The 16,312-nt window shown below is 37.1% G+C and overlaps 2 protein-coding genes across 14 annotated transcripts in view; one reads left to right on the top strand and one right to left on the bottom strand.

Annotated features, from left to right (window-relative positions):
• The window catches only part of LOC144050818 (N-lysine methyltransferase KMT5A-A-like), an 11,370-nt gene extending 6,491 nt beyond the window's left edge, over nt 1-4,879 (bottom strand). For 3 of the 5 annotated variants that reach the window (XM_077564550.1, XM_077564467.1, XM_077564630.1), the window contains exons 1-4: nt 2,401-4,879; nt 2,147-2,309; nt 1,683-1,745; nt 543-601 (exon numbers count right to left, since the gene is read on the bottom strand). In XM_077564550.1, the coding sequence (XP_077420676.1) occupies nt 547-601; nt 1,683-1,745; nt 2,147-2,309; nt 2,401-2,518 (399 nt within the window). In that variant the 5' untranslated portion in view covers nt 2,519-4,879 and the 3' untranslated portion in view covers nt 543-546. The remainder of the gene's footprint in view (nt 1-542; nt 602-1,682; nt 1,746-2,146; nt 2,310-2,400) is intronic. The other 2 variants (XM_077564710.1, XM_077564792.1) reach the window with 2 other exon arrangements.
• Nucleotides 1-16,312, top strand: part of nrxn3a (neurexin 3a) — a 170,112-nt gene that overhangs the window by 11,658 nt on the left and 142,142 nt on the right. For all 9 annotated transcript variants that reach the window (XR_013294023.1, XR_013294014.1, XR_013294017.1 and 6 more), the window contains exon 2: nt 10,355-11,480. Coding sequence is in view for 5 of the 9 variants with exons in the window: in XM_077564961.1 (XP_077421087.1) it covers nt 10,796-11,480 (685 nt within the window). In the remaining 4 variants the exon portion in view is untranslated. The remainder of the gene's footprint in view (nt 1-10,354; nt 11,481-16,312) is intronic.

Raw genomic sequence — 16,312 nt, 5'->3', positions numbered from 1 at the left:
ACAGTATATATATATACACATATACACAGTATATATATATACACATATACACAGTATATATATATATACACATATACACAGTATATATATATATATATATATATATATATATATATATATATATATATATATATACACACAAATATACATATATATATATAGACAGAGAGACAGATATATAGATAGATATATAGACATAAAGATAAAGATAGAGAGATCTTTATAATCCAAAGAAAGAAATACACGTTAATGCGGAAAAATAATCATGCTTATTGTGATCTAGTCTTATACAAATAAGTTCGTTTTTTTTAGTAATGCCCCTCGATACGGTTCTCTTGTATGGCGATGCGCAATTAAGGCAGTCTCTGATTGGTCAAAGTCAGACTAAAGTATACAATACAATATTCATTTGTTGCATGTCTTTGCAACAGACATATTGCATGAGCCATTCGTGCGACAAGATCTTTTTTTTATATATTGTGCAACGTCTTGCTTCTGAAAAACGTATTTCAACATCAACATTCAAAAAGAAATCTAGTCACCTGGTCAACTTGGTCTGTGACAGCTACTGTATGTCTTCAGGTTGTGCGTCAGTTGAAACCTGGTACACAAAGAGAAAAATACATATAAAATTAAATTCTTAGTAACACGACTGACTGTACCTGTGCATTTACACAGTTACAGTACATACAGAACAATGAATAGGTTAAAGTAATGTGAATGCAAACTCATTTTATTTGCCATTACAAAAATAAATAAATAAATCTGTCTGCACTACAGGTTTGTGTAAATTGGTGACGTCTATTTTTCACAATGACACAAAAATAAGAAAATACACAGTCCTCAGAGTGTCCATACCTGACCAGAGTATGAATTGTGAGGACTGTATGTGTAACTCCAAGCCCTCAAAACGTATTTTAAACTCACAGTGTATAAATACACTGTCCTCAGAGTGTCAGTTATTCACAACTACGACATTGTGAGGACTGTGTATCTTGCGAGGGCTGCACAGTATTGACAAAACATGCGACATGGGTGTTTTATACAGTGATGGAGATTATTTTGACATTAAACATGGACCGAATATATATATCTTCATAATCTAATTAAAGAAATGCACGTACATGCGGAAAAATAATCATGCTCATTTTGATCTAGTTTTATCCAAATAAGGTTTTTTTTGTTAGTAATGCTCCTCGATACAATTCTCTTGTATGGCGATGCGCAATTAAGGTTGTCTCTGATTGGTCAAAATCAGACTCAAGTAGGGCCTGGCAATAAATCAAATTAATTGAATAAATTAAATTCAAATTGAATAGTTGAAAATTTGCTAAATCGTGAAATGTATTTTGTCTTCTGGATTATTAAAAACTGTTATAATGTTCTGTTACATCCAGATGTTATTGTGAGTTGAAATTTTGCACAAGTGGTGGCAGAATGCTGGATGGTTGGTTTAAAAGACTTTTTATTTAATTTTTTGGCCATATCGCTTAGCCTCAGACTAAAGTATACAAACAATCCAATATCCATTTGTTGCACGTCTTTGCAATGCACATATTGCATGAGCCATTCGTGCGCCAAGATATTTTCCACATATTGTGCAGCCCTAGTATCTCCACCCTCCACTAATGTCTTGCTTCTGAAAACTGATTTCAACAACATTCAAAAAGAAATCTAGTCACCTGGTCAACTTTGGCGCAGTCTGTGATAGCGGTGTCTTCATCAGGTTGTGCTTCAGTGGAAACCTGGGGTAGATGAATAGAAAAATACCAATACAATTAAATTCTTACTAAGACTAGACTGCTATACTGTAATTTCATGTAATCATGAATGTGCGACCAGTAATTCTAGTATGTCACATGTATGAAACAATATCCAAATGTCATGATAAGCAATCACGATATGATAATCAACATGATATTGTGAGGTTAGCGATACTCACGATAACTGTAAAAGTAAAATAAAAAAATAAGTCACAATATTGTAAAAAAATGAAATAAAAACAAAAAAAATTATATTGAGAAAAGAATGTACTTTTGCTTTTGAGTTATAATTAATCTTTTATGTTTTGTCAAACCTTGCACGATAACCCCCCCACCCCCAAAAAAAACAAAATTAAGTGTGACAACACACCATATAAACATACCATAGTGTTTTTCCATTGTAGTGAAATTCAAACATGAAAACCTTCTGGGCATCATGATACACTCTCAGCCTGTTTTCACGTTCCTGTTTGCTTATAACTTCTCCTCGATATTCAGTAGGAAAGACTCCCTTCTGAAAGGAGCAGGAACTGAACACTCCTCGACCTTACAAAGAAAAAGGGATACAACAGAAATATTTCATTATAACAGTAATGAAAACTAGGCCCATACTAAAGAATCTTTTACCAATACTCACCTTTGAATGAATTAATATATTTTATGGTGAAGCCATCCTTGTCTTTACCTAAGGATGAAAAATATGCTACCTCTTCTTTGGGTTTAACTTTTGCCCTCTGTGGCCTCATGACTGACATATCTCACTGAAGATAATGATCTAAAGCTATAGAAAAAAATGAGTTTCAATCAGTTTGATAGGTAACTTGGTGCAGATGTTTTGAAGTTGACTTTCTGTGGACCATAATATCCTGTGCAGTGTGCAGTAAATGTGCCAACGAAAATAAAATAGTGGATAGCACAGCTCTGCTAAATATTTGCATAAATTAAATGTAATGAACACTAACAGACTTTACTGAAATATTTCTATTTAAAGAACAAATTTAAGTAAACACAAATGCAGCAATTTACCAATACTTCATTTATACTGTACTGGTAATACTAAACCATTGTATATTTTCACATCACAAACCAGCCTATCAAACCAGCCTGTTATTGCTTTCCTCTTAAAAATTTCAATTAGCATTTATCTTACTCAACAGACGGTTAGCTCTGCTATGCTAACTGAGCTAACCGTCGCTAACAAAAGCGTAGCAATTCTAAATAATTAGCTGCAACCATCATAATCAACAGATGGTTAGGTATGCTAACGTTAGCTTAGCTGCACTTACACTGGACTTGCATTATAAATCATTTTCAGCAATGTACACAAGCGACCAACATTAAAATAAACAAGTTTCTGGAGGAAAAATTCGAGCTTCAAACCTACCTCATTAGCACAGCTACACTGCCATCACGTCTCGTGAAGTAATTAGAGCCGGGGGCGGTTCTCTATCGGGGCTGCTAGATGACGTCACTTCCGTACTCCGGGCAATATAATAAATCACATTTAAATCAACAAATTGGTTCAGTGTTGGATTATGAACTTTGTTGATAAGAGTGGCTATTGTTCTATGATTTACAGTGTCAATTAAAAAAAAAAAATAGATCACATTTAAAATTAACCCGAAAGGCTCATATACTAAATTAATTACCACAGACGAAAACAAAGGATATTATTGCTAGAATTATAGATAATTTTGTAATCGTTTAATGTGATTTCAGTTTGCTTTTTTAAAAAGTTATTTTTTTTTTTTTCATTAACGAAAATGTTTTTTTGCTTTAGTAAATAAAATAACCTTGCTGCTGTCACACAGTTGCTGTCCGAGGATGTTTTGGTACTATACTTTAGTAATGGACGCATGTGTTTTTTGGCAAAATTGTGAGCGAGCCCAGTAACTTGGCTTAGAAGCAACCCTGCAAATGAATGGTCACATGATGCTTTACTGTTGGCATGAAGCAGGACTGATGGTAGCGCTCATCTTTTCTTCTCCAGACAAGCATTTTTCCGGATGCCCCAAACAGTTGGAAAGGGGGTTAATCAGAGAAAATAACTGTAACTCTTTTTTCCTTATTTTGGTCTGTGTTTATGGAATCCCTTTTTCACTGGTCACACCAGGCCATCCTCCAAAAGTCTTACTCCCTCACCATGAGTGTAGATGGACTCATACCTGCTTACTGCCATTCCTGAGCAAGCTCTACACTGGTGGTGATGTCCTTATCCCTGCAGCTGAATCAACTTTGGGAGATAGTCCTGGCTTTTGCTGGATTTTCTTGGGTGCCCTGAAGCCTTCTTCACTTAAAGTTTGTAAGGTCACTAAAGGAAATTACTTTAATTTTCATGGCAAATAGGGACTTTGCAATTCATCTAATCACTATAACATTCTGGAGTACATGTACATGCAAATTGCCATCATAAAAAAACAATAATAAGTCAGCACTGCAGATTCTTAGAAAATCAATGTCATTCTCAAAACATTTGGCCGCTGGTGTACAGAAAGATGTTATACTGTAAAGGCAGGGTGGGATGTTAAATGATGAATTAATGTACGGCACTGACAGTTTCTCTGTCTCTGCTGTTAACCATTGTACATTTTTAAATAAACAACCACTGAAATAATTAAATACTGAAATATATAATTAAATATCGTAGGGTATTTCATTATTTAATTATTTACTTAGGAAATGGTGGCTGCAAAAAAAAAAAAAAAAGGCTCTGTGTCTACAGACAAACATTCACAATACACAGCATTTTGAGAAAAAACTGAATTATGGAGACGTGCGTAATTGTGAGGACAGGTGATGGTCAGCCAATCAAATGCTGTGAAATATACACTGGTGTGAATTATTCATGAAGTGGTGCATTACAAGGACCTTCCTACAGGGGGCGCCATCAAATACACAAAAATACACAAATTCACGTAATTATGCTTTACAAGGACATTGGCTAAAACTTTGGATTTAAGCCTTCTACAGCCCTAGAAGCACTTCTGCATTGAAATAATTATGAGGACATGGGCTGTGTCCTCATAATTCAAAATGTCCTCGCAGCACGGCATGTATTCAGGTGAAATGTCCTCATAATACACAAAGGCAAACACACACACACGCACACACACACACACACACACACACACACACACACACACACACACGCACACACACACACGCACACACACACACACACACACACACACACACACACACACACACACACACCCATTCCTCCACAATGCTTGTGCTTGTTAATAGGATCCGGAGTGCTGCTGCCTTTTGTCAGCGTGTGTACGTCGACTCGTCCCTGTGGTGCCGGTCAAAAGATCCTTTCACTGAGAACAATGATCCATGCCGTTTAGCCTTTTAACCCCCGACGGTCCCCATACTGCTACAAAAGGCAAGCACATACACGTGTAACAGCCCCCTCGACCCCCACCCACTCACACACGTATAACATATACTGTACATTGAAGAAACCTCAAAGTGATTCTGAAAAAAGACTGCATTCCTTCTGTATGTTCTTGGTTTTAAGATGAGCAAAACATTTCATAAAAGTGTGAGTGCATGGTGTGATGTAAAATCTGATGAAGTGTCTCAAGTGACATCTCGGTGGTGATTCTAACAATGTTCTTTGAGTGCACTGCTAAATTGCTGGAGCACTTAGTGCAAATGCAGCCTACGTGCGTGTGTGTTAAAGTAGTCATGCGTTAGCAAGTCATCTCCCAGCTCTCCAGCCAAGTCTTTATAAACATCAGTGCCTCAAGCCGCAACTGTAGAAAAATTAGCATATTTGTTTATTTGACACGGTGTGGTAACAGAAAATATACAAGAACAAAGAAATGCATGTTAAAACACTGCTGATATAGAGAAGCAGATCATTTAATTATTTGTTTAACCCTAAAGCCTGAACCATGAAATGTATGACAGAATTATTATTATTATTTTTTGTAAATAGTTATTTATTAGTCCTTTTGAAAAAAAAAATTGAGAATCAACTTCCATGTATGACTTTGGATTTGTGTCATGTTTGATACATCCAGTTACAATGCTTTAAATCCGTACATTTATAACAGTTGTATATATATATATATATATATAATATAATATAATATATATATATATATATATATAATATATAATATAATAATAAACAGACATATCAAAGATATTAGTGTTTCCCAAAATCAGAAAAAGCATTTCCCACTGTTAATAAAAATAGATGTGTCTCCTTTCTCAATCTTTCAAGGTCGCTGGAAAATTCATCAGCTAGGTGATACTCCCCTCTAATGGATTATCCATGCAATGCATGTGTCAGATCATATACGTCAGGATTTTAATATGATACGTTTGGCTTTATAGGGTCAAGTAGGTAAATTGAGAATAGCTTCTCGTTTACAATGCCAACCTGAGGCCAACATAGGGGTTCAGTGTCTTGGCCATGGACACTTGACAGCGGACAGTCAAAACCAGTCAGGAATTGGAATTTGCGACCTACTCAACAGCCGCCCTGCCGCATCAATAAGTGACACATAAAAAATATATTTTGTGCCAGTCTTGAAAAGCTTTTAGGCAGAATGGATGAGACAGATGGCAGAGTGGTTTTCAGTATTTTACTTTCCTAGAAAGAGAGCGGCAGTGAGACATCGTGTGGAACTGTTTCACATGTCTGATTGTTGGATTCTTGGAAGATGAGGAAGAAGATTATCAATCCTGCATAAATACGTTCATGGAATTAGGCATTATATTCTGACAACAGGGCAAACTATTGGTCTATTGGCAATTATAGCTCTAAAACATTTTAAAATGTTTATGTAGGTTACAACAGCAACTTTTTTTTTCATTGAACACAGAATATTTTTTAACATGTAGAATATTTGTTACATTCATATATATATATATATATATGTAAACCATATTAAGTTCAAATAAAAGAAAAAGTAAAAATAAATGTAATAATGTGACCCGCCATAATGGTTTGTTTGCAGGACACAAAAATTACAGTGGGTCATCAGTTTACGACCATGCCGACATGTTTTCAGGTTATAAATAGCACGCATTAGCAAAGTGGTGTAAGAACAGGTGGTCATGTGACACAAGTAGGCCCACTCAGTTAGCACCATACTTAATTGGTATTCATTATATTCTTCTATATTTATCACATTTTATTCACCCTGATATTTACTGTAATCATGACTTAACTGTGTTAGTGTAGAATCGTGACAGAGTATCCAGCCCATATAAATCTGGCTTATGTTGCTATTGTAGAAGCAGAACTCTGCCATTAAGTTAGTACTACCTGTCCAGGAAAATGTTTAAAGGGTCCTTAGAATTTTTTTTGTGGTTTTGAAACTGACTTTTTCAAATTACAGTACACCTTGAAAACAGTAACAGGCAGAGAAATGTAACTGATCATTATCTGACTGTTCATCTGTCAGAAAACATCTCTTTCCACTTTAACAAAATTTTTGTTGCACTTGATTGGTACATTAGAAGTCATAATAAAATATATAATACATTTGATTTTGTTTAAGATTTGCTTAAACTATATTTCCAATTTTCAGATGATTCTTTGTGTTTCCGTGATATCAGAAATAGACGATTGGCTGATAATTCTTACCCTAGAGAAATGGATAAGTGGCGCAGTTTGTAAAGATTCAACCTGATGGCACAAGAGAGTGTCTCTGCTCAGTTTTGATAACAGCGGTCTTAAAGAGAATGATAATGATGGATTTTTGCTGTTTAATGTCTCAGATGTTGAAGCTTGGGTTTGCTTTTAGATATTGAACAGGGAAAGATGCAAAGGTGGGCACTTACGTTGTCACGATGGTCTGCAATTGACTCATTGACCACTTTTTGGCGAGTACTTCCACATTTTCGGCAAGTGCTTTATGATGCGAAGTCTTGAAAAAAATACACAGACTAGGACCTTCTGTACTGTCCCAGATCGACGGAGGTAAACCTGCTTCCATTGGTGTTCAGACCCATTTTAAATCAAAGTCCAGCAAGCGCATATAGGAAGCTTCCTTGTGTATTCTATAATGTCAACCAATCGATCAACATCAATGAAAGTAGTTGCACCCACCTCCAATGTTTGTGCTGTAATGTTCAAATGCAACCGTTCAAATACCATATAAATAATAAAAATGGTTGCTCAAACAAGTGTCTGCCTATAGTTCTCCTTAGGCAAGGTCATGTATACACACAAATAGCAGGCAGTTATCTGCTTCATGCAACTGGCAACCCCCAACCACAGACATCTTGCTTCGCTTTAAAGCTTAAAACAAGAATTTCTTATTCTTTATCATAGAAAACAGCTCGGTAACGTTAGCATGTTAGCTTCTAGCGCTTAATCGCTACTAGCTATAGTTAGCGCTAGTAGCTAATTTTAGCCAATAGAAGCTCCGACAGGCAGTTACAGACTGATAAACTGACATTTTATTTACAGTCAGTGTACCACATTTTAATCATGTGCAACCGACATACTGTCATGTAAAGGTGCGCGTAGGAAAGAGTGGACCCAAAGGCGAGGAGACACATCAGGGAGATAGGAATTGTGAACAAAAGGAGAAATTTTATTGGAACAAGTGGGGACGGGAGAGGAGAGGAGGCTGGTAGCCATGACGGGACCGGGCGAGAGGAGGCTGGTAGCCGTGACGGGACTGGCTTGACCGGGGCTGACTTGGCAGAACTTGGAAAGTTTGGCTGGATGTGGAGAATTTAGCCGGAACGTGGAGAATTTAGCTGGAATGTGGAGAGCTTAGCCGGAACGTAGGAGTGCTTAGTCAGGACATGGAGAGCTTAACTGTGACGAGGACGACTAGACTGGGAAGAAAACGACTAGACTGAGACGTAGACAACTAGACTGAAACAAAGACGATTTAACTGTGACGAGGCTTAGCTTAGCTTAACTTGACGCGACGGGACTGGACGGGAAACATAGACTCCCACACAGGACTTCGCCAACCACACAGGACTTCGCCAACCACACAGGACTTCGCCAACCACACAGGACTTCGCCAACCACACAGGACTTCGCCAACCACACAGGACTTCGCCAATGATCCCACATCAACTGAACAAACACAACAGACTAAATACACCAACACTAATGAGACACACCTGGGGAACACAATAGGACGAGGGCACCGATTGGTCAAACACACTGGGAAGGGAACAGGCACACAGATGGACGTAATCAGACATAACGAGACAGGGGAAACACTCAGAAACACAAGACAAACACCAATCACAGAAAGACACAACAAACACACCAAAATAAACAAAACCCTAACCCATACAAAACCAAAACGTGACACGTACATGTTGAAATTAAATCAATTTAAAAGACTTCAATACATAGAAGACTTCAGTACATGATCAAATTAAGGACGAAGTAGGAGCTAAAGCAAAACATGAAGCTATCGATCAACCGGTCAATCTACATTCCCACCCTCACATATGGTGACACGCTATGTGTCGGGGCTGAAAGAACAATATTGTGGATACAAGCGGCTGCAATGAGTTTCCTCTGCCACCATGTAGAAGCATCTGTGTAGAAACATAAATATGTTTTTATTTCCTTATTTCCTGAGAAATAGCAGCATAATTACACCAAAACCTACTAACAGGTAGTTGGTTCGGTGTAATAACCAAGAGCAATTGTAATCCTATTTTGGTACCAAGGACTGCTCCAAATGGAACAGATACTGTACGTAGCAAAAATATGGTTTAACTATTTAATTTCAAGTCCTGTGTCGTTTACAATGTAGCTGGTGCATGCCCGTTTTCATACGTCCCTAGCGAGTAGCTACAAGACTTTGACAGACGTCCCTCGATTTAAACTAGCCCGTGGAACCTCCTCAATGCTTGATCCTCACACCTTAATGCACATTTAAGATAATTGAGAGTGGACACTCCTTAATATGAACAATGGAAGAACAACTTCTGGGTCGTTTTCAATATTTTGAGAAGCAAGGAGCTAGGAACTTTGATTAAAATGAAGAAGATGAAGAGACTTGAGATGAGCCCTATGTCTCCCAGCAGACCTGGGAATCCTTAGACTTGGGAAGTGCTGGACAAAATGGCTGAATTTTGGTCATCACTTCTTGAGCACGGTAGCAGAAGAAAATAGATAGTGTTTGTTTATTTAGAATATTCGGGCCGTCAAAATTAAAGCATTAACTCTGGAGATTAATTTCAATTCTTTAAAGCTTTTTTATTAAAAAAAAAAAATATATATATATATATATATTTTTTTTGAAACTTAGTTAACTCAGTTTTATTTTCTTTCTGTTCCGATGATGAAACTTAGCTATATTCTATTGCTAATTGTAATGCAAAACAGAAACAGATAAAAATATACTTTTTTTCCTGATGAAATAACACTCTAATCTTTCTTTTGGTAGGTTCCATGTTTTATAGCAATAAAACACGATATTCTGTGGGCCTTGCAAAATCAGTCAAAATCCAGTAAAACAGTCGGGAGCAAAGGGGTTTGCTTCAGTGAAAATGGCTGGGAGTGAATGAGTTGTTCATCTCACTGTGATGATGTTGCTGATTGATTCTCTGTGACCTCCACTTTTTCTCTGTTTTTTTTACAGTAATGGAGCAAAGAGAGACAAGCAGATCCCAAATCTGCTTAATTTCCCCGTGTGAAACATGAAGGAGAAACTTCTGCTAAGCATTATAACCAGAGGAGTTGTTTGCAATAGAACCTTGCACCATGAATCTTGAAAGCATGTGCACAAAAGTGTAAAAACAACAACAACAATCTAAACAATACCTCTGCTCCCTCTGTGGACTCTCAGGAGGAACGCAAAGACCAATGCCTGCCAGCTACTCAACAATTTCCTGATGTGATTGGCCTCAAGACTGTTAACCGCAACGACTGTTATCCTGTTACTGCCCTTGACCCTTTAGATACATTTTTTTTTAATAGTGATACAATATTTATTTGAATACTGTATATCAAATACAAATTAGTCTAACCAGACTGAATTCCAATCAAACATCCTGCTGGATTACTATATTTTTTTGCAAGTATGGATCTCCTAAGTTTTTCTATCAAGCTGCAGATGTTCCTCAGCACATGTGCAGGCCTGCAATTTTTAGGCACACCAGGTCAGTGGGCTCGTTACCTCCGCTGGGATGCCAGCATCCGTGGTGACCTCAGCTTCCAGTTCAAGACAGAATTCTCAGAGGCGCTGCTGCTGTACTTTGACGATGGAGGCTACTGTGACTTTCTGCAGCTGTCTGTGGTTGAGGGCCGACTTCAGCTTCGTTTCAGCATCGACTGCGCTGAAACAACTGTCGTGTCCGACAGAAGGGTGGACGACAACAATTGGCACTTTGCCACTCTAAGCAGGTATAACTTGCGCACGGTTCTAGCACTGGATGGACAGGCCAAAGCGGATGAAGTGCGGCCTCAACGCCAATTCATGAAAATCGTGAGTGACCTGTTCCTGGGTGGAGTGCCTCAGGATATCCGCAGTGGTGCGCTCACACTGCCCACCGTGCGAAACATGCAGCCCTTTAAGGGCACAATTACAGACCTGAAATATGGAAAGTCGCAACCTCTGTTCCTGGGGAGTCTTAAAGTGCCCCTGGAGTCTGAAGGGTGGTGCACTGTGAACCCATGTGAGAATGGCGGCACATGCACAGTGATGGACGGACTACCTGTCTGCGATTGCTCCAAAACAGAATACAAGGGTCGCTTCTGCACAGAAGGTAAGAAACATTTCTTTTTTGGTAGTTTTTCATTCACCATGTTAACTCATTTGCTCCCAAAAATGTATAAAAATGGTGTATTTTGAATATTGCCATGGTCCCAAAAACATATTTTTATGATTTTAATGTGTTTTTTTTTATACTAGAGCATACAGAAGGCTTTGATGCAGCCTCTGACCTGAAGAGATCCCTTAAAGCATGATGAAACGTGGCTATATTCTAATGCTAATTGCTGCAAAACGGAAACAGATAGAAATGTTTTAATTTTTTTTCCTGATGAAAGAAGAGACTCTAATCTTTCTTTTGGTGGGTTCCACGTTTTTATAGCAATAGAACACAATATTCTGTGGGCCTTGCAAAATCAATCAAAATCCAGTAAAACAGCCGGAAGCAAAGGGGGTTGCTTTCGTGAAAATGGCTGCGAGTGAATGAGGTAGAGGAAGTCAACCCCCCACAATTTTTTGGGACAAAATATGTTCTATGCAGCCCCACTGGTGTAAATATGGAATTCTGCTTGAAATTGCGTTAGTGGAATATGACTTAAGCGCCAAAATACAACCCTTTTTTAATCCATCTCCCTTAAATTGCACGTTGAGGTCTTTTAATCATTAAAAAAGGATAAATAGAACTTTGTCTTCATTTGTTTTATAAAACACTTCTGCCCATTAAAAAAGAAAAACATTCAACTCACAATGTCGAACTTAGCTGTTTAAATTATAGAAACTTAACTTTAAGCCATTAATAACTTGTTATTTTATATATGAACCATGTGAAAAAAAAAGTTGTCTGCCTTATATTATATATTGCACTTAAAAGTTGTGTTACTAAATCCAAAATTGCTGTATTAGACATACTGAATTGATTTTTTTTTTATGGGAAAAAGTTGTTTTACAAAATAAAAGAAGACACTAAATCCTACAAGGCTATATTAGACAATTTGAATAAATTTTAATTTTAATTTATTGGAAAAAGCGCTTTACTAAATAAATGAAGACAAAGTACTATTTATCTTCCTTATTTTATTTTTTTGCTGAACCGAAAAACGATACGATCCGTGACTCAAATCCGTGATCCGATCCGAACCATGACTTTTAAGATCCGTTGCACCACTAGAAATGCAGGACTCCTGAGCTTGAGATCTGTGATTTAGATGATGACAACAAGCAGGGACGGACTGGGAACACAATTCGGCCCGGGATATATTCGTTAATGGGGGCATGGGGGGTGACCAACAAGAAAAATGGAACAGCCATTTGGGAAACTCCCTAAAGTCCTGATGGCCAGTCGGCCCCTGACCACAAGTACATCTACCACTGCTATTACTACATTTGCTACTACTACTACGCTGTCCTCAAATGCCAGCAACATACAGTACACTACTGACATTCTTCCCCATTAAACGTGTCATTTTGTTCCTTTTTGGTACAGCTGGTAACAGAAAATAGAATTCCCCAAACAATTTCCACAAAGCATACATGTCTGCTGAAGAATTAAAAATGGGAGATGAGATTAGGCATCTTGCCAAATCTCTGATTGATTCATTGCCTTTTTAATGGTTTGAGTCCCAACCTTATAGTGCTCCTACCAAATTGAGTGGTTCTGCCGTAGGCCTTTTGGGTGCTCCATAGAGATCCTGACGTCATGTGACTTTCTCTGAACACACCCCCTGCGGCAGGAAGTTATTGTTGCAGCGTTAATGGGCTACAATGGCGTGGAGTTCGAAAACTAGCGTTTATCCGTCAACTTTCCACCCAAGAGCATTGACAGTCACTTTGATGAAAAGGACATGATATAGATGCGCGAGGTGGACATGTTGGATTGCCGATGAAATGTCAGGAGTTTTTTTTTTCCCAACTTGACGGCGCTACCAACGAATTACCTCCTCTATTTCACCTTTATGTGTGCTCAAAATGCCATCGAAGTTTGCACTTTCACGCAAGTCTTGGCAGTTTTATTTTTGTACGTTAGCAACTTAGCAGCTGCTAAATCGGCCGCGGCCGCCGTCATTTTTACCGTTAATAGTCTTCTTTATGGTGTTGGTCCGTTATTAAATTCAACGGTGTAATATCTATCAAACCGTAGCAGCACAAACAAATGAAACAAATGATTTCCCCCACATTTTGTGTGTGGTAACTGTTAGCATCTGCTGATTTAGCCACCATGTACAAAGTGCAACATTGGCTACGCATTGGTTCCTCTTTTGGTAGCCTGGAGCATACTCAATCCTTTTTTTTTTTTACTTCTTCTCGTGGCAGCTGGTCCACAACAGCTGTCAATCATTGTTCAAGTGTGGCGTTTGCCATTTACTCAAAGCGGCAGATGCGTTTTCTATCATGCCAAAATGGTTGCGCTAACGGCCATTTCATTTTGGGACGCATGACGTCAACATCAGGATCTCTATTGTTGATCATTTCATAACAAATAGGCAAGACAGCTGAAATCAAATCCAAATAATCCACAAGAACATTCTGTCCTTTCCACTATATGTATATTTGTAATGGCACATTATGAAACAATTATCATCGTGACCTTGAAATGTAAAATGTCATAAATTTTTTCTATATTTCACTATCCAAAGGATTGTTTGAGCTATTGTACAAAGTGTTGCAGGTTCTAGGGTGGTTTGACTTTGAGGGCTTGCTAGGCTCTCACCTATGTACTGTATGTATTTGTGTATGTGTGTGTGACCAAGCTGCAAAATCTGAACACTAATCTAAATACTGCTAGCCAGTACAACACATTCTAATGACATTGGTTCTGCAGTCGCTGATAAGGGTGCCTCTTGAGAGAATGGAGCTCCCCGGGCCCCTTTTCATTATCCAATCACAAGATGTCAGGTGTTTTATATCACATTCTTTTGTGCTGGGAATTGCAGTGGTGCACTGCTGAAAAGCCCCCCTCAGTTTCTTTAACAACCTCACCTTCTAAACACAAAACACTCTTCCTTGTTTACACTGACCAGCCACAATATGACGACCACTTGCACCATATAACACAGGAGCTTTATGAAATATTCAGCAGAACAACTGCTATAACACACAATAACACAAATATATCACCTTCAAATTATTACACAAATGTTGGTTTTCTCAGATTTTTTTAAATAGTCTATATAAATAGCACAATTTTCAAGTCATCAATTGTTAGAGAATAATTTGTGTTTTAAAACAAACCTTCCAATGATACAGGATTTTCTCTCCAAAAAGAAAAATGTAGCTTTTGTTAAAATGCAGTTTTCTAAATTATTATGAACAGCAGTCTATCAAGATATTTTAGAGATCGCAAAGAACTGAAATAGTCATTTGTTGACTTTGTAGCATTAGGAGTTTGTATTTGCTGAAATGAAAAGCTATTTAAATCCAAAACATTAGCAGGTCAAGTTACATTTTAACATAGGACCTCTTATTTATTTCCGATTGCTGCAAATTCAACAAATGACAATTTTTAATTCTCTAAAAAAACAAAATGAAAATACATTTTTATTTCTGGAGGAAAATACTATCATTGGAAAATTTGTTTAAAACATTCAAATTATTCTCTAACAGTTGATGACTTGGAAATTATGTGGAGTTCAAATTTGCATATAGATAATAATCACAGAAAAACATTGTTTGCATAATAATTTGGAATTGTATTAAAACCTCTGTCAACTTTTAAGGCAAAACCTTTGATACAGCCATTGTATTTGTATTGGATATTAAAGGTTCAACTCTAGACCATTGAAAGGTGCTGTATCGATCTAAGTTATTATTATGAATAATAATAATAATAATAATAATAATAATAATTGTTTTAGGGTTCATATTGCTGGGACTGGTTGTGCATGTGGAACCCAATATCTTGAGAGGCCTTTGTGCATTTAAAATTGATCTAATAATCTGTTTTATTTATTTATTTTTAAAGACTATTTTTATTCACATTCAATGGGCCAACAATAAACTCACAATAAGCAATAAACTAATTTCTAAAATGAATCATCAGCAACAAGATAAATCTTTTTAAATGAAAATTTTCCAGAATTTATTCTAAAATCATTTTGACTCAGTTCCTCTCTTTACGATGTCTTTCAGTGCAGACAATTCATTTTTTTTGCCATATTTGTCTCCGTCAGTTTTATGCGGTGCAGTTTTCATTCCATTTACTTTTCTTCATCAGCTGTTCTTCCTGGAGTCCACTTCCACCATGGGTATCTTTACACTGCAATTATAATATACCAGGGGTGTCAAACTCATATTAGTTCAGGGGCCGCATGGAGGAAAATATATTACTATGTGGGCCAGATCGGTAAAATAATAGTATATAACTTAAAAATAATTGCCGTAAATTATACGCAGATATTCTCTATTTGTGGGCCAGCCCTAAATTACAGAGCTCAACTATAATCAGATTGTTCCAAAAAATAACACAAATGCAAATGTAACGCGGCAACACTTTGCCTATGAGTTACGGACGTGTTAAATCTATCTGTTTTGCATATATATTGTTCCCAGAATGCATTGCGTGGAGCAGTTAATTAAATTATGAGGATGTTAATCCTTGTCATATGCATTTGTAGTACCAGTTATTGAATTTGTGTCATATTTAACATATTTATGTCAGTCTATGGTTACATTTTTTTTTTAAACAAACCGTAACTTTAAATTGTGTGTAAAATAATGATATCCAGGACGATTCTGTGTACAAGTTGCATTGCTCATCTGAGGAGTGCTTGAGAAATTTAAATTTATATGTTTTGATTGTGGCCGGCTGATTAATTGGTCCGACATTACAATTTTTATTTTTACTTTACAAAATTGTCTTGTGGGCCTAATTAGACCCTGGACTGTATGTTT

Source organism: Vanacampus margaritifer, chromosome 1 (assembly GCF_051991255.1).
Source record: "Vanacampus margaritifer isolate UIUO_Vmar chromosome 1, RoL_Vmar_1.0, whole genome shotgun sequence".
In the NCBI taxonomy this organism is placed as follows: domain Eukaryota; kingdom Metazoa; phylum Chordata; class Actinopteri; order Syngnathiformes; family Syngnathidae; genus Vanacampus; species Vanacampus margaritifer.
Note: the sequence above shows the minus strand (reverse complement) of the source record. Positions and strands in the feature narration are given on the sequence as shown.